Consider the following 16,887-nt stretch of genomic DNA (forward strand, 5'->3'; position numbering starts at 1 on the left):
AGAAACTCGCAAATAACTAATTAAAATTCGCTTGGTCTTAGTAAAGCAAATAACCTGACTTGGGGTTTGTGCCACGCAGGCTATACTTGCCGAGGCACGTGTGCGAGGGTGCCACCAAACCATCTCTACAGTACAACTGAGGTACGTACAGAGCAAATCTGGCGGTAAGAAATGGTAAAACTACCACCGCGTGACAAAATGAGCATGCAATAATTCTTTTCTAAACACTGGTTTTTCATCAAATTTCTAAACGTAAAAGAAAACCTACTCTACTTCACAATTTTACGAAAAAATCACGAAAAACAGTATGCGGTAATCTTGTTTCATCTTGCACCTTGAAAGTACTAAAGATTAAAAGGAAGAAAATTTACATCTGTTATGGTGTTAACAAGACTACAAAGCGCTCATAAGGTTTGTTGTTAGAAAAGTGGAGTGGTGTGAGAGGGAGTAAATTCAGATAATAGGTTAAAACACAGAGTGCAACATCCGAATCTTTCTTTGTCTCGGCCTGCAGTCTCACCATAGGACTCCACGTGATAAACATACTGATATGTTCTACAACATCAAAACGTCCCAGAGTTGATAATGACGAAATGCTCTGTATTTAATAGTGTTTTAACATGTGGAAAGAGCAATCACATAAATACAAAAAAGGATACTATTCTTAGCTGTGGAACGAACTAGAATAAATCTTCCGGAGACCTATTTTGAATCATTTGAACACCTTCAAGTACATAAAGCTAAGCAGGGGTCTATATCAAAGAATACTTTGTATATCAATGATTCGTTTTTTCTACGTAGCACTGATCAGAAACAGAACTTTAAAGTTGTAATAACACTGATAAAAGAAAGAGATACAACACAAGTAGAGCAAGGTTTCCTATCCAATGGTAGTGAACATGGAAAGTTGCTGGTTTTTGCCTTTGATAACCATGATCGGTCAAAGTAAGAGTGTAGAATGTGACACCAGTCAACAGTTTGATCTTTTGATTGTAACCAGCATAGATCAAGCCAGGTTTCAGGGGGTACACCAAAATGGAAATCCGCTCCTCCAATATCAAGGCAATTTTCATTTTGTCTTTAATTTGGTATCAAATATTTAAAAACAGGGAATACAAAGCTTTGATATAAACGAAAACATTGGAATGCGAAACCGTATGCTAGTTTTCTTCTCGGTTTATTATACAATGCTGCATTATGGATAGGTTGAGCGTTTCATTAGTATGTCGAATATATTATCATAATTAATCAAGTAATCAATTTGTCGATCCATCTGATGAAGGTAATGCTGCACCCCCTGACTAATCTGATCGCAAGCATAGCCCTCCTGGTAAATTATTCAGGTGAAAGCGACTTTCAACAACCTTTCATTCACTTATGCTACCATATACAGAAACGCAATCTAAAATAACAAATTAAAAAATCAGCCATGAAGATATATTTGGCGATTATTTTAATAGTTTTTACGATATCTTTTACTAAAACCGAAGAGCTGCCGAAGACTTCATCGGGTGAAACCAGCGATGCAGTTGCAAAGTCTTCGGTGACGAAAAAACCAGCGAAAGATGACGGAAAGAAAATCGATTCAGAGACAAAGGAACAACTAGAAGAAAGCTCCAATGACGATAAGGATTTAGAAAAGCAAGAAAAGGTTAAAGCGAACGACCAGTCGGAAAATGTGGCCGAGGACGACTCTCAAGATAGCGACGAAGGGTCGACGGAGGAAAACGTTGATGACAACGACAATGAAGCCGACAGTGATGATGCACCAGAGGAAGACCAATCAACGATAAAACGAGGAGAAGCATCAAAGGGCGGCAAGGACAAGAAGAAGAGTAAGAAATACCTGGCGTACCCCATGTTTTACCCGGGGGATTACTTTGGTGGATACGGACACAATGTTGGTGGCCCCTTGGGGTTCCATCCAGGCTCAGTTTGGGAGTACCCCTATCCATATGTTCACCCCATGTATCCATCACCGTTCTATCCTTGCCAGTGTAAATGTAAGGGTAAGTACTTAAACGCAGTTGGTTTTCTTTCAAAAAAAGCTATATAGCTATTAAAACCCATCAAATTTGTTATGTTTTGTTAAGCATATGAGAAAACATGTACAATAATCATGACTTCAGTTCTTTTCATTGATTTCATCAACTTCTTTGAATATTTCAGACTTACGAACTTGCTCCTTTATTACAGTAATGAGAAGTAAAAAAAATCATGCCTTACAAAATTAGGATATGGTTAGCGATTTCAAAGCTAAAGAATTTGTTTTTACAACCAAACTTAAGCAGTTAGACAACAAATTAAGCATAGATGTAGAATTTTATAAATTTTGTAGTTCGTAGCACACCATTAAAAATTTGGCCATTTTTATCACAGATGACAAAGAGAAAGAAGAAGACAAGAAAGAAAAGGATAAGAAAACACGAAGGAAACAACTGGTTCCAAGTCACTATTATGGTCCACCAAGCGCCGGATGGGGGGCATACCAGCCTGGTCACACAGGAGGCGGATGGGGAGCACCATACTGGTACAAGTAAGTTGTCAAACCCTGGAGCACATAACAGAACTAACAACAAAAGAAACTCATTCATCTTGAAAAATCCTAAACAAAATAAATATTATTTGTGTTAATACCTAACTTGATCTAAATAAGCAGCCCTTATTCGTCAAAAATTTTCATTTGAGAAAAGCACACTCTCCACTGCGCAAATAACGCTTTCTTTCCCTGCCCATCAAAATGTAGATGAATAAGGGCAACTTTGAACAACCAAACTTAGAAATCAATGAAATAGTACAGAAAATTGATTTCAAATGGACTCTTTTTTGGGTTTAGTAAGTTTGTTTTACTCTGAAGTGCCGCATTTTCAAAGACAAGTCGGAAACTCACTTCAGCCAATCGAATTCAAATGCATGGAATTTTTGATGTCTAAGGCTGCTTAAACGCTTGTAACAATTAAAATTGAACATAATATGGTAAAGATACGCAAACTCTAACATCTTTGTGATTAGAAACTAATGCTAACAATTAAAATTATACAAAGAAGAAAGCAGCGTTTTCCTGTTTACTAACTCTTTTAACCTGCTTATTCCTAACCAATTAAGCACTGAAACTAACAAGAAATCTTCATCTTGTATGAGTAACGCAACAAAACTCAAAAGTTCCATTTGAAATCATTTTGACTGTGATTTGTCAGTAACTGATTCACTAACAGATAATTTGCAACAAGCCAAAAGTTGGAGCAGGGGGCAGTTTGGAAGGTGAAGGAGGGTTAAAGATGTACTTTTGTGAAACAGCATGGTATTGAGCCAAGAGTGTGGTTCTATGGGGGTTTAGGGGTTCAACCCATCTATGTCAAAATGCAGCCAATTTTTAATTCTTGACATTGCATTTTGCGAAGTTTTTGAAAGAACACCTAAACAGTAAACTCTCGATAACTCCAACCTCCAAGGGACCAGTGACATAGTTCGAGATAGCGGATGTTCGAGTTTACTGTGGGAGGAGGAGGGAATATATGAAAGTATTTGGCAAGGGGAATGCAATATCAGTTGGAATACGAGAATGTTCGAGCTGTCGGGGTTTGAGTTATGGGGAATTCAGGTATCTTAAAAATAGTACATTAATATTTCTAAGATTGCCAAACAAGAATTAAGAAATGGAGGACCGAAAATGTAACAAAAGTACATTGTACGCAAAGATGTACACAATTCTTACCTTTTCTGACAGTACTTTGGTTTGATACTTCATGAGCTAAAGTTTTGAAGAATTTTGTCCTTTCAAGAATCAAACACCGAAGTAACTACAAAATCAAAATTAAAACGTGAGAGGTTATTGGTTGTTGATTGGCCATGAACAAGTAAAGGCGTCATTTTTAGCCTCGTTCCATTCGAACTGATATTAAATTCAGAACAAAAAACTCAACAACTGTTGATCAGAGAATATGTAGTGAAATTCTGCTTTGAATGGCATTTATAGTTTTGGAAAAAAATTACGGTCATTTAAAGGTACTTTTTCTCTGAGGATGCTATTGGCTGTAACATCTGCAACGAAATCTTGAATCTTATTCCAGAGAAAAAAGATTAGGTTGAAAACAATTTGGTTGCATTCCTGTAAAATTTTGAAACTGAAGGGGGCAAGGTACAGCGCAGCAATTGGGCTAGCAGGGGCTATAGCCCCCCCCACATTTTTCAATAATAGGTTTGAAAAATGTTTGTCTCAAAAGTTTTACTGAAACGCAACTCTGGAAAGTTTACTCTAGCAAATCTTAAGAAGTAGCAGTTCTTCTTGACTGGGAACCCTATTCTGTCTATCTCCTTGGTGTTGTCTCTTATTCAATGAATAAGTTATAAATACATTTTCTAACTTATCTAACTTCTAACTTGGTAATTTTGATGTTTAATGAGCAAATTATATCTCTTTTCATAATAATTGAAATTTACTATTTATTTGAAATTTGCATTATTAAGTTTTTTAGTGTGGTTATTATCCTTTCACTAACCGTAGTAAACCAATTAACTTCACAAAAAATGCAAAAGTGTGAAAAAACATAACCAAGAAGCAATTTTGAAATTAACAAAACAATTGGAAATCTGAAATCTTCATCCTAGATATTATCCATGTGTGAAAGGTTCTTTTCAAATTTGTAACTCTTATTTCTTCAAAATCAAGATATTTAAATGTGGTAATTTTTCCTAGTTCTATAAAAACAAAATAATGCTAAACTAAGCATCAAACTACAACTTGAGTTATTTGTTTGGGAAGAGATAAACATATATTGAGTTACATACAAAAAGCTGTTGCGATTTGCGACAATGCATTGTTCTAATGTTGTTATTTTGAACGACCTCGTGGTAATTACATGGTTCCTGAAAAATAAATGGAAGAATGGTCTTTCGTTGACGTAATTGTAGATTGAAGAATGGAGGGGCTAAGAAGAAAAAGTCAGAATTTTTGAAAAGGGGTGCATTCGAGCAGATGCAATAATTCTTTCTTGAAGAAGGGACAAAGTTTTTGGAAGATAAAGGTTGGGAAATCTAATGATAATAGAACAGCATTTGTGAAAAAGCACTGAGTGAAAGTGTGGTTGGGTGACGCGACCAGGGCTGGACGCGAACAATATTCGTAACCAAAAAAATGCCTAAAAAGTTTGGTTTGGATGCCACTATGGTCTTGGAGTGTGGCATGTTCAATTGATTGTACGGGATCTTCTTCAGCTGGCCATTTGCATCTTTTTATAATTCTTCCTTCATGTAGCCTTTTTAATTTTTTTCGACAGATCCTATATCCCAGTAACAAATCAAGCACCCAAACAGCCCATAACGGAAGGTGCCCAGGCACGCCATATCATAGAAGATGGACTAGATTTCGGCTTGGCCAATTCACACGACTCTGCGCAAATTTCATACGGTCATGGTGAAGAGGGACTGGGACTTGGTGAGACATTTGGTGCTGATTGGCACGATGGCTACACAGATCACCCTGTTTATGGGACATACGGTGCGGCCTCTGGTCGCACTACGTACGTCGACCCTGTTTACGGTGATCTTGAAAACGCCGGTCTGAATGGCTGGGGACATGGTGTTGGAAGACCATACTTGTCTCATGGCGAAGAAGGGAATGAGGGTCATGGCTATGCAGAAGCGATTGGTCACCCATATCTGCCATCACAAGAAGGCTTGAACCACGGTCCAGTGCACCATGGGGAAACCTTCTTCGGCCCTCATACCGCAATGCTGCCAACAGCTCAAGGACACGTTCAAGTCGCCAGTGCTGGGCATGCTGTTGGTATGGGTGGGCACAATTTGGGCGGCTTTGCTGACAAGTTCAATCCAGTTCATGGCTCTCAGGGTGATTTTGTTGGTGGTATCCATGCTGACCTTGGCAGCCATGAAATAACGGGGCACCACCACGACCATGCAGCAGCAGGTCACACAAATGCACCACTGTTGCACAAGGGAAGCACTGGATATCTCCATGGTGATCTTGGCGATCATTTTGGATCTGTTCCAGAACATCATGCTAATCATGTTGACCTTGGTATGCAAGACCACTTTGGGCCAATCCTAGAGCATTCAGGTGGTCACGGAGGCTTCGCAGGAGGGCATGGAGGACACGCAGGTGGACATGGAGGCTACGCTGGAGGGCACGATGTATTGCATGGTCACCATGGGGGGTATCATAATATGAATCACAGAATCTTTCATGATTTCAGTGCGCATGCAGGACATGGAGGAGCTTTCGACGGTCACATTGGCGATAGCATCAGCGCCAGCCATCTCTTTGGAGGAGTGCATAAATCTGGGGTGCCAATTAAACACAAAGGATCGAAGAAATACAAGCCGAAAGCACAGCAGCATAAAAAGAAGGGTAAAAGCCATTAGCAATGTGACATTTCAGTGAAACGGGATAAATTTAAGTTCTAACTGACTGGTGTCTTGAATTTAGCGAGTAATCAGCATAATTGAGTAATCAATCAAAATTTAAAAGGTTTATAAATCAGTGCTGGATAGTGACCCATAATTCCATCCTATGGAAAAAGAATGACCATACAAAAAGGATTGCAAATTTCTTCTGAATATTTGGCCTGTTCGGAGACTCCTATAGTTTGTCTTTCGGAACCAAAGCTTTCCTTTTTTGAATAGATATTTGGTGTCTTCAAATCTGCATTTAATCTTTCACGTTGTGTTGCAAAAAGAATTGTGTATAGCACGGCGAATAATAATTGATAAATTTTGACTTTAACTTTTGTATCAGTAGGGGTATGATTGATAACCAAAGACCTTGAAGATATTTCTGACTCATTTTCTCCGTTCTGGCCTATCTTGCTATACTAGCAGTGGAATATGTAGCTTGCACAGCATACACAAGTGAAGAGACCAGGGGGCTGGTGCCAAATGAATGTCCTTTCATCAAAACGAATTGCTAAGACTTTTTTCCTGAAAGATCTATCACAAAACACCAGCAAAAGAAAGAAAATGTGTAAATCTGTGATTTTTTGCAAATGCAAATCTGCAAACATTGACATGTTTAACACAACAATGATTAACTAAAGGGCACTTAAAAAACAAAGAATTTTGGTCTTGAGTATGTTTTCTTCCAAATTTTAGGGTTTGATATTGGTAGTTCTCCTTTTGCAATTATTAAAAATGAAAGCATTTCAGTCCAAAGCTAACAGATGCCCAATTTTCAACATGCATTGAATTTATCATCACATCAAGAGTATGTTGAAGACAAATTAAAAAAAAACACTTGATACAACACAAAGTCTTGGAAAGACAATTTTATGTAAAAGAACATTGACCAATTTAATTAATAAAATTCAGACTAATTTACCTGTGATATGCATTTTGAGCTGACAAAGTTCTAAAAAACTTCACTAAATTAATTTACCAAATAGCAATAGATTAAAACAAACAGCCATCAGAGCAAGATGATACAAGAGAAAATGAATTGGGTTAAAAAGATTGATTGATAATTTTATGAAACAAATACAGATTTCTATGACTATTATTTAGTTTTTTTGTTAATCTGAAATCTAACACCTGAAATGCTTTGTTGTCCAACCATCTTAAGAAGCAAGGTATCCCCTAAAGAAAAACCAAAAAGTTAAATGTTAGTAAGGGAAACTTTAGACGACAACGAGAATCTAATGTAGTCAGATAGAATTTAAAAAAAGAGACAATCTGATTAAATTGAATTCAACTTCATTTTTTTAAAAAATTTATTCCAACTTTGTTGGATTTTTGTTGTTGTGTTGCTTTGTTCCTGACTTTTATTTGTATTATTACTCATTGAAAGATTCACAGAATAGGACTGACAGCACACCCTGTGTTTCTTCCTTCTTACACAAATTATAGCCAGCCTGTTCTAAATATACTGGCTGAAAAAGACTGGAAGGAACACAAAGAAATGATTTTGAAAATGCAGCAAGAAAAACGGATTTCTTTAGAGGCATGATGAGAGTGAAACAATATATTACTTATATATTTGTTTTGTGAAGCTAGAGCCAATAAACCAGGCCTCAATTTAACACCCAGTAGAACAACACTTATCTTTTGAATGATTGGTATCTCAACTTTCAATAAAAGACTGACTGAAACAAATTCTGTTCATATAGCATTGTCTTTCATGAGAAAATGATAACATTGGAAATCTTGTCTGAAGATAAGAACATAAATAACAAATAAGCAAAAAGGAGAGTATGACATGGAGAATTACTTACGGTAATTTCATTCTCATGAAAACCCTCAATGTAAAGAATGGAACAATAACACATAAGAAACCAAAGAACAGCAACAAGAAACGGTTTAGTCTTGGCAAGCCTTGTCCATTTGCCTTTTCAAGGATAACATAGCCAAGTCCACCAATTGCAAACAAGAAACTTGATGCTAAGCCTTCCATGATATATTGGCCATTTACTCTATATGGCATGAATGCAACCTGATGACAAAGTCAAAGAATTAAGTTATGATTTACATATGATTAGCACTAAAAAGATACTCTAATACATTAATAATTCGACCAAACCTTTACAAGGCTCCTTCTAGTTTGAAGTGAATTTTGGCTATTCATAAACTTAAAAGCTTTGTCAAAACTTTGACATGTACTGCTATGATGAAATGCTGTTTAACAAGCAAATAAATCCATTATTAGGCAAAGATTAAAAGTGAGAAGGGATTTGATAATGAATAGAAATGAGTTTAAAATTCCAGCCTAGGCATTGCTAAAAGCCATTCATAAATGGTCTTCAGGACTAAATTGCTAGTAAAAGGAATATTCAAATTATATTCAAACACTTACAGGTTTACTGTGGCCATTTTCATCTGTTGTTGATCCAACACTTGGAGGCTCAACAATTACATCATAAATTATACCTAAAGAGTGAAGGTTAGAGCAATAATAGCCAACTCAAATGGCATTACCATAGCTTAATGTAATAACAGAACAAAAAACACTGACAATAACAGAAAACCTGCTTCCTATATTTTGCCTAAAGCAGAAATAGGTAACTCCAATACATATTATAGTTTGCAAGTGGACAACCTCTGGCAGACACAGGGCAAAGTTTCAATTCTGGCAAAAACTGCATACTAGTTTCCTTGGGTGACAAATTTATAGGCCTATTGCGATTTCTCAGAGCAATTTTAACAAGAAGAAAGGAGTTCCAGCAACAGTCACTGACTGAAGTCAAAAACTTTATCTATTGAATGTGGTCCTTCTAAAAATATCCTGGACATGGAAATTTCTGAAAGAAATATGTACTACTTCATGTTAATTAAAGTTTATTATATTGTATGGCATGTGTCTCCCCTACAAATTATAATATTCAAACCCACTACTCTTGAGCCATTTCTCCATAAACTAGTTTGCAAAGAATTAATAGATGAACACATCACGCACTATTGCGCTTACAGCATTAAAATTAATATAGATAAAAGGCATATAATTAAATCAATTTTCATATTGTCCCTACAAGAAAAGAATGGCATTAGCTATTGATTTTGGTGGTTGATTGCACACGCTTGAATACAACTGTCGAACTAAAATCCAAGGCAGAGATTTATTTATTTTCCACCATCACAGGGGCTTGACAGCCGGATCAACTAAACATAAATATTCGATAAATCAAGGCTCACCTCCTGTAACCAAAAAGTATGAAAGTAGGACGATAGAAAAAACTGCCATTGCAGATGGTGCTTTTATCCATGTTGGCTTCCTAAGCTTTAGGTTTGGCAGCTCAAGGACTTGAAACGGCAAACTGTATAGTGCCTCCATCTTGAAAGCAGCACAACAAAGGAAGGAGCACGTAGCAGTCCGCGCATTTCAAGAGACCTGGTACTAGCCTCCTGTTCTTCGAATTTTCGAACTTTTTTACCCCCATTATTCCGATGAATATTTGATTGCATTGCATTTTTTCAAAATCTGATGTATAAAATCACAGTTTACTGCCTCATTTGATATTTTAGCTCTACGTCAAAATTAGAATTAAACCCTTTCACTGATCGATCTCTAGTTTTCGATTGATCTCTATTCTGTGCTTTTAACCCCTTTTTTTGCTTCCCAGTCAATAATGGGGGGCTCTCATTTTTTGGAAAATCTACACCTTGTCTTTTTCTGTCCCAACTATGTCCCGTCCCGACACGAGCCACGAAATTCCTTATTGTAAAACAATACAAAAAATGTGCTGGGCGGTTTTTTAGAAGAGACTGGGTCTGAGTTACTGATACTACAATCTCATTGGCTGAGTCAGAAATGGAACAATCATTTGAATTCTGGAAACTCAACGACTGAAGACACACATTTCGGCCAAGAAGACTCAAGGTCACTACACAGTCAAGAATTCGGACAAAGGTATTGCAATATGTTTATGTCTCATTTCTTTTTTTCATTATGTACCATCAGGTTTTTATTCAAGTAAGTTTTGCCATCAAGATGTCACGAATGACCCATGTACCGCGTTTTTGAGGATGACCGATTTTCTTAGGCCAACGACCCTGTATTGGAGCCTCTTCCATTAAATATGATATTAAAACGTCCACATTTGGAAGGTTAGCTTACTTAAAAATTACCCGTATAAAGAATGCAAATATTATTGAGTTTGCTTGCTATATGGCGTAAATTTGAACTCAGTTGGCAAAACGGTCGGGGCATTCTGTCGACACCTTATTTTCATCATTCTTATAAAGCGATTTTATATTTCTTCTGCGATGATAAATTTGGATAGTTGCATTCGTTTCCCTGTTAACTGTTTCATGACATTTTTAATATTTCTATTTTTCTTCTCCATTTTATCATTCATAGGGGCAAATAGCTGATCATCGAGACTGTACTTTCGCGCCCATTGCAACAAAAACTTGTTTATAGGCCTTTTTATTGTTAACAGCAGAGCAGATCATTTGTTGTATGTTTAATATGCATTTTCTTCTTTTCTTCTGAAGTCTGAATACAAGGAGAGAATAAAGACTCGAGAACCGTAACAATGTCCTTATCAGATTACGTGAGAATTGAAAAGGTTGGAGAAGGTATGTCGTTGGAAAATTTCAACCTATTTAACGTGTTGTAAATGGACCCTAACTTGAAAATGTCTCAGATCAAGTGACATGGTCTAAAACTTTTGACTATTTTATTTGCCTAAATGGTGTAAAAACATAATACATTCTTAATGCTTTTCCTACAGGTACGTATGGTGTTGTTTATAAGGCAAAGGAAAAAGCAACTAACAAATTGGTAGCTCTAAAGAAAATACGACTTGACAATGAAGATGAGGGAGTCCCAAGTACGGCTGTCAGAGAAATTTCTTTGTTGAAAGAGCTTTCCAAACATCCCAACGTTGTACAGTAAGAATTTTTTTTCAAATCTTTCTAAGACATTCTTACTAAATATATACTTTAAAAACTTTTTTATCCATATATGCTTGTACCTGTGTAAGCAAATGTAATTTTATTGTTGTCACAAGTATTTTGAGGCACTCAAACTACTTTTTCAAATATAAGGAGAAAGTAACTCATTTATGCACAAAAGTTATCAGTTATTGAATGTTGTTTTTTTATAAGAAAAACCTCATTTTGATGCTTTCAATATTTATCTGTTAAAGGTAAAAATATTTTTTCCAGACTTATTAAAGTCATATTTGATGATTCACGCCTTTACCTCTGCTTTGAATACCTGTTGATGGACTTGAAGAAATATTTTGATACAGTCAAAGGACCAATTGATAAAATGTTAATTAAAGTGAGTGGCATATATATTTATAGCTATATTTATCTGATTTTGTAACTTTGTATTTTTCTTTTCTGCCAAGACTGATGATTGATATCTTTTTCTGATTCACTTAGAATGCTATTTACAGTTATATGGCAAAGGTAACATTAGGAGTGGCAGTCCCTCTTGCAACCCTAATTATATAAATTATTGAATAATATGTTTAAAGGTGGAAAATTTTCAAATCATACAAAAGCTCTCTTTAGATAATCAGTCAAGTTGTTTGTACCATTTCAGATGGTCATAAGTTTAGGTTTCTGAATGGAGTATGGCAACTGCTTCTTTCAAGCTGCAAATGAAAAATCTTTTTTCCTGAACTGGTCCCTTTGCAAACACCAGGTTTATTTATGTTTTGATTTTGTTTAAAGTTTTTTACCTAAGTAATCAAGTTTTTCTTCAGAAAATTATTAACTGTTTCATTCCAGAGCTACCTGTACCAAATATGTTCTGGTATAGAATATTGCCATGCAAGGAGAATCATTCATAGGGACTTGAAACCACAGAATCTATTAATAGATGAGAATGGCCTCATTAAATTGGCAGATTTTGGCCTTGGGCGTGCAGTTGGTGTTCCCATCAGGGCATACACACATGAAGTGAGTACCTCAAGCAAAATCTAGATATAGTCAACTTCCTATAGTCAAAAGCCTTTGTGGTGAAAGCAGCATTGACTTTGTAAATAGAAAGCTATCATTGTCAAAAATTGTTCTTAACTGATGATGTTCCATAAAAAACTGTTCAAAGTGTCTATTCATTATTTTAGTTGGTCGAGTTATCAAGCTTTTCACTAAAGAGTCAAAGAACATTTTTTATTAAGATTGATTGAGCAACTATCAGCAGTATTTTGACTTGATTTTTACAAAGAAATTAAATTGTAGGTTGTTACATTATGGTATCGTTGCCCAGAAGTATTACTTGGGAGCAAAAGATATGCTTGTGGAATTGACACTTGGAGTATTGGAACCATTTTTGCAGAAATGGTCACTAAAAAGCCCATTTTCCAAGGAGACTCTGAAATTGATGAATTGTTTAAAATTTTCAAGTAAGTGAGGTTTTGATACTTACTTTTTCTATTGTATGATATAAAATTAGTCTTCTAGTCAAGAAGAAAATCTAAATATATGGGCATTCTTTACTCACTTTTCATAGCAACATAAAACTTTGATATTATCCATGTTCCCAGTCTCAATCAATACATTTATATATACAAAGTTGTTAACCTGTCCCTGCAACTTTTTTGACAGTTTGACTCATTACAATTCATGCTGTTTGGCAACTATTTCAGAGTGTAAATATATTAAACCCTTTACATAGTTGCCATGGATAACAAGATTGCAACAGACTGAAACTGTTTAGAATAATATGCACAGTCTGCTGGATTACATGATAAATTGATAGCCATTCATTTTTCTAGTATTCTAGGTACAGCAACGAATAGTAATTGGGAAGGAGTTGAGTCATTACCAGCTTACAAAAAGGAATTCCCAAAATGGAGTAGAAAGGATCTTTCAAAAGCAGTACCAGGTTTAGAAAGAGCAGGAATTGACTTGTTGGAGGTATGTAGTAAAATATAAATCATTCATCAAGGTCTTTTATCATGAAACTAACTAAAAATACATAGAAGAGAGTGTAGCTTTAATTCAAATCAACTACTTTGTATCTCTGGAGAACAGTAACTTTGTATGTGTATAATTGAATAATTGAATGAATTTAAGAATGATAAATATGAATAAATGATATAAATGAGCTACTCAAAAACAAAAGTGCCATGGAATGGAAAAAGGCTTGATAAATAGGAGAAAAGCTAACATAAAAGCTACCAGTCCAAATGTAATTTAGCTGGTTGTCTGCTTGTTAACAACTTAACCAAACTCAATTGATACAAAAGTCCTTTGAAAAGAAAGTTTCTAAAACACAAAATTGATCAGGCTCTAATGATGATAACTCTTGTTCCTTTCATCAAATGTAACACAGGGGCCACTAGCATGCTTCACATCTACAATCTGTTTTAATATTTTGCTATTGTCATTGTACAGAAATTCCTTATCTACAATCCACAAGAAAGGATATCAGCAAGAAAGGCTTTGAATCATCCATACTTCTTTGATCTGGACAAGAGTGCACTACCACAGGCTCCTGCAGAAGATGATCTTTAATTTCATCCAAAAAGTGGACATTGATGGAACACCAAAGGAAATGTAAAAAGCTGACTTTGCACATTTGTTGTGCTCTTTTCTTTTTTTGCAACTGATGCTCCTTTTTTACCTTACACCTTTTAACATTCTTTTAAGTAGAATTATTAAAAGGGTTGTGATTTAGGAGTTCACAAGGGACTTCCATTGCATAACCTTGTTGTAAACTGATAATTGGGGGGTTTACTTTAAGCATAATGCCCTTGTCTTCAACAACTATTTCTTTGATTGAGTTGAGAATGAACCACGCTGTGGGGTAGTTTGGCGTCACTGTCTTCATTGAATATTATTTGTTTTCTTTCTCATACTGGAGCAGTGGATTCCAATGAGCTCTTGGTATAGCAAGGTGTATTTTTTTTGTTCCCTCCAAAGATTTTAGTCCTTGATTCCACTGTAAACTGTATCTAATGGAATCATTCCATCATCAGTCATTGTAAATTACTTAATGAATTTTTCCAAGTTTTAATGAACATGTACATATGGTAAGAAAAATAAGTTGCTTAAATCCAATTATACTTTGTGTATTTTTGGAAGTAGTTATACTTGAAATAGAGTGAAGAGATTTTTTGTTTGAGCTGGTGTGGTTTTCTATGCGCTTACTATGATGCAATGTGAATTTGGACTAGAAAAAGAGTGAACTTATACTTAAAGGATCAGACATTTGAATGCATATTCATATTCAAAATGATTTTCTATGATGATAAAAAAAGAATACATTTGCTTTAAGATAAGCATTTAATAAAGCGTGATTTGATTGCAGAGAATTTATGATAATACATTTAAATTATAGTTCTGAGACTAAATCAAGGAGGGTTGATCCATGAGACTTTCTGATAACATAATTGATGTGATCAGCAGTTACAAGGGGCTTTAAACATAGATGGGTGTGATAACTTGGGATACATGAAATTTTTGCATTGGGGCCAGATGCAGCAAAGGTGTCCTGAATTTTACACACTCCTAAGGTTAAGTTTTTTGTTTCACTTAGATTAAATAAAGTAAAAAATTTAGCAAAGAGCTATTTTCGTTGTGGTTCTAATATACATAAAATGGGTCGGTGGTCAGATAAAAGCCTTTGATTTTCCCTTTTGTCTTTCAAAACTGCGTATAAAATGACATGAAATCCGGTAATGAAAATATGGTCCAAAACCTCCCCCCTTTTTTCATGGAATCCAGTAAACGTCTTTGCCGTGAAGCAATCATCAGCAACTATGCTTGTCTCTTGAAAAATCCGAGTTGACGATAAAAGCTTCAAGCAGGCATCTCCGTTCTCAGCATTAAAATCACCTGTCAAAATGATTGGAAGTTTGTGCTGCAAGATTTTCTCGACGAAGTTTAGAATAACCTTAATTTGTTTCTCACGCACAGTCATATTTTCGTGGTCAAGATGAGTGTTCAGTAAATAAAATTCATGCTCCTTCTTGTTTAGCCATGTAAATTTACCCCATGTACATATTCTGCGAATCCTTGCCTCTTCAAAACGACTTCCAGGTTTCTCAGGAGTTGGGCTTAACCAGAAAGTTCCATTTTCAGACAAATGAAAAAGGTCTTTCTTGTAGAAAATAGGATTATATTCTCCTTTTTCTGCACCATCAGTTCTACCAACACCTACAAACTCGTATTCAGATAAAAAGTTTTTAATATCAAGGAGTTGTTGTTTCAAAGGTTCCTGTAAAGAAAAGATGCTAGGCCGTACCTTTTGTATAAATAGAGAAACTTCTCTCTTTCTATGTTCCCAAGAGTTGGCACCATCTTCTGGGTTATCATATCGCACATTGAAACTCATACAAGAAAAATATGGCTCAAATTTGTTTATTTCATGTGAAAACATCTTTCCTTGGTGACTTAGAACTAAAATGATGTCACGCCCTCGTTCCAGGAACGAGGCAGATAATTTGATTGCTACAAAACAATATCTGTCTATCAAAATTATGTCGTTTTGCGTGTATAACTGCATGAAGTGAACTTTCCGTGTTTTATCATATCTATCTTCTATAGAAATCTATTTTCTATTTTCTTTTGAGTTAAGAACTTGCTACAGAAAGGGCTTTTGTTTTATATACCGGGGGAATGGGTTGCTTCATTCAGGTCTTCTCAATCTGAATGCATTCAGGCCATTCTGCAAGATAGCATTTCGAATCTTCAAGAATCAAGAATTTCAAATCTTAAGAATCATTTTAACTAAGCTATGAACTACACATATTAACTTGACTGATATTCTTGATTTCATTCTTGGAAAATAAGCTTCTGATCACTTTATTTGCAAATGTTTATTTGGATGAAAAATTAGAAGTGGTTGATATATAATTTCTAGCTCAAAATTTTTTGATCATTATCCTCGGACGGTTTTTCTTTGAAGAATTTCAGGCGAAAAGGTTAAAAGTATGTTATGAAAAGTTCACATAGACTACTTTGGGATAAAGTGTATAGCCATGATACACTCTTTTCTTTTACTAGAACAATTTTATAAGAGCACGGGCCTCAAAATTGATAAAAAATTAAGAACAAATTCAGAACAAGCTGAGGCTGAGCTTCTGTAAAATGCAATTTTGAACAAAGTTGTATCTCAGAACGAGCATTTTTAGCTACGTGTGAGTGCTTTTTCGGCGAATATTCAAACTTGTCGGCATATGAAAGTTGTCTCGCTCACTTGTTGGCAAATGAGGCCTGAACACCTCTCTAGAGCGAAAAAATTAGCAATCACACTACTTACACCCTATTAATTTTAAAACAAATTAAGAACAACCCAGCCTCAAATTTTCTGAAAAATTTAAGAACAGTCAGCCTGATTTAAATTTACTTGTTCTTATAAAAAAGATATTCAGAAAGAGCCTTTCTTGGGAAACGTTCTTCAAAGTAAATTAATGTGTATTTTTGACAGAAAGATGTATACTAACTTTCTTCTGATCCAACTTTGAATTTTGTATAATAAAC

The 16,887-nt window shown here is 35.4% G+C and overlaps 4 protein-coding genes across 4 annotated transcripts; 2 read left to right on the forward strand and 2 right to left on the reverse strand.

Moving 5' to 3' along the window:
• The first annotated feature begins 1,333 nt into the window (after nucleotides 1-1,333).
• Nucleotides 1,334-8,873, forward strand: LOC135682578 (uncharacterized). Its single transcript, XM_065197541.2, has 3 exons — nucleotides 1,334-2,009; nucleotides 2,380-2,536; nucleotides 5,277-8,873. The coding sequence occupies exons 1-3, from the start codon at nucleotides 1,430-1,432 to the stop codon at nucleotides 6,379-6,381; spliced, it is 1,842 nt and encodes a 613-aa protein (XP_065053613.2). The 5' UTR covers nucleotides 1,334-1,429; the 3' UTR covers nucleotides 6,382-8,873.
• On the reverse strand, nucleotides 7,456-9,803 carry LOC135682619 (oligosaccharyltransferase complex subunit ostc-B). The gene is made up of 4 exons (XM_065197588.2): nucleotides 9,637-9,803; nucleotides 8,801-8,874; nucleotides 8,223-8,440; nucleotides 7,456-7,587 (listed from the first exon to the last, which is right to left on the reverse strand). Exons 1-4 carry the CDS (start codon nucleotides 9,773-9,775, stop codon nucleotides 7,569-7,571), a joined length of 450 nt encoding a protein of 149 aa, XP_065053660.1. The 5' UTR covers nucleotides 9,776-9,803; the 3' UTR covers nucleotides 7,456-7,568.
• Nucleotides 9,804-10,295: 492 nt separating this feature from the next.
• On the forward strand, nucleotides 10,296-14,527 carry LOC135682609 (cyclin-dependent kinase 1-A). Its single transcript, XM_065197575.2, has 8 exons — nucleotides 10,296-10,351; nucleotides 10,939-11,022; nucleotides 11,178-11,337; nucleotides 11,614-11,731; nucleotides 12,187-12,357; nucleotides 12,640-12,803; nucleotides 13,176-13,317; nucleotides 13,798-14,527. The coding sequence occupies exons 2-8, from the start codon at nucleotides 10,980-10,982 to the stop codon at nucleotides 13,915-13,917; spliced, it is 918 nt and encodes a 305-aa protein (XP_065053647.1). The 5' UTR covers nucleotides 10,296-10,351; nucleotides 10,939-10,979; the 3' UTR covers nucleotides 13,918-14,527.
• On the reverse strand, nucleotides 10,373-15,841 carry LOC148958173 (uncharacterized). Its single transcript, XM_089113421.1, has one exon. The coding sequence runs from the start codon at nucleotides 15,782-15,784 to the stop codon at nucleotides 14,972-14,974; it is 813 nt and encodes a 270-aa protein (XP_088969547.1). The 5' UTR covers nucleotides 15,785-15,841; the 3' UTR covers nucleotides 10,373-14,971.
• Between the last annotated feature and the right edge of the window lie 1,046 nt (nucleotides 15,842-16,887).

This window comes from Rhopilema esculentum, chromosome 17 (assembly GCF_057945365.1).
Source record: "Rhopilema esculentum isolate cy_ngs chromosome 17, ASM5794536v1, whole genome shotgun sequence".
Lineage (NCBI taxonomy): Eukaryota > Metazoa > Cnidaria > Scyphozoa > Rhizostomeae > Rhizostomatidae > Rhopilema > Rhopilema esculentum.

Bases quoted from the DNA above. Each gene is read 5' to 3' on its own strand.
- LOC135682609 (XM_065197575.2), top strand. From the start codon at position 10,980: ATGTCCTTATCAGATTACGTGAGAATTGAAAAGGTTGGAGAAG. The intron at 11,732-12,186 runs GTGAGTGGCATA...GTTTCATTCCAG, and splicing joins TTGATAAAATGTTAATTAAA to AGCTACCTGTACCAAATATG. The intron at 12,804-13,175 runs GTAAGTGAGGTT...TCATTTTTCTAG, and splicing joins GAATTGTTTAAAATTTTCAA to TATTCTAGGTACAGCAACGA.
- LOC148958173 (XM_089113421.1), bottom strand. From the start codon at position 15,784: ATGTTTTCACATGAAATAAACAAATTTGAGCCATATTTTTCTTGTATG.
- LOC135682578 (XM_065197541.2), top strand. From the start codon at position 1,430: ATGAAGATATATTTGGCGATTATTTTAATAGTTTTTACGATATCTTTT. The intron at 2,010-2,379 runs GTAAGTACTTAA...TTTTTATCACAG, and splicing joins TTGCCAGTGTAAATGTAAGG to ATGACAAAGAGAAAGAAGAA. The intron at 2,537-5,276 runs GTAAGTTGTCAA...TTTTTTCGACAG, and splicing joins GGAGCACCATACTGGTACAA to ATCCTATATCCCAGTAACAA.
- LOC135682619 (XM_065197588.2), bottom strand. From the start codon at position 9,775: ATGGAGGCACTATACAGTTTGCCGTTTCAAGTCCTTGAGCTGCCAAAC. The intron at 8,875-9,636 runs GTGAGCCTTGAT...TTCACTCTTTAG, and splicing joins ATACTTTTTGGTTACAGGAG to GTATAATTTATGATGTAATT. The intron at 8,441-8,800 runs GTAAGTGTTTGA...CTTTGTCATCAG, and splicing joins AAAATGGCCACAGTAAACCT to GTTGCATTCATGCCATATAG.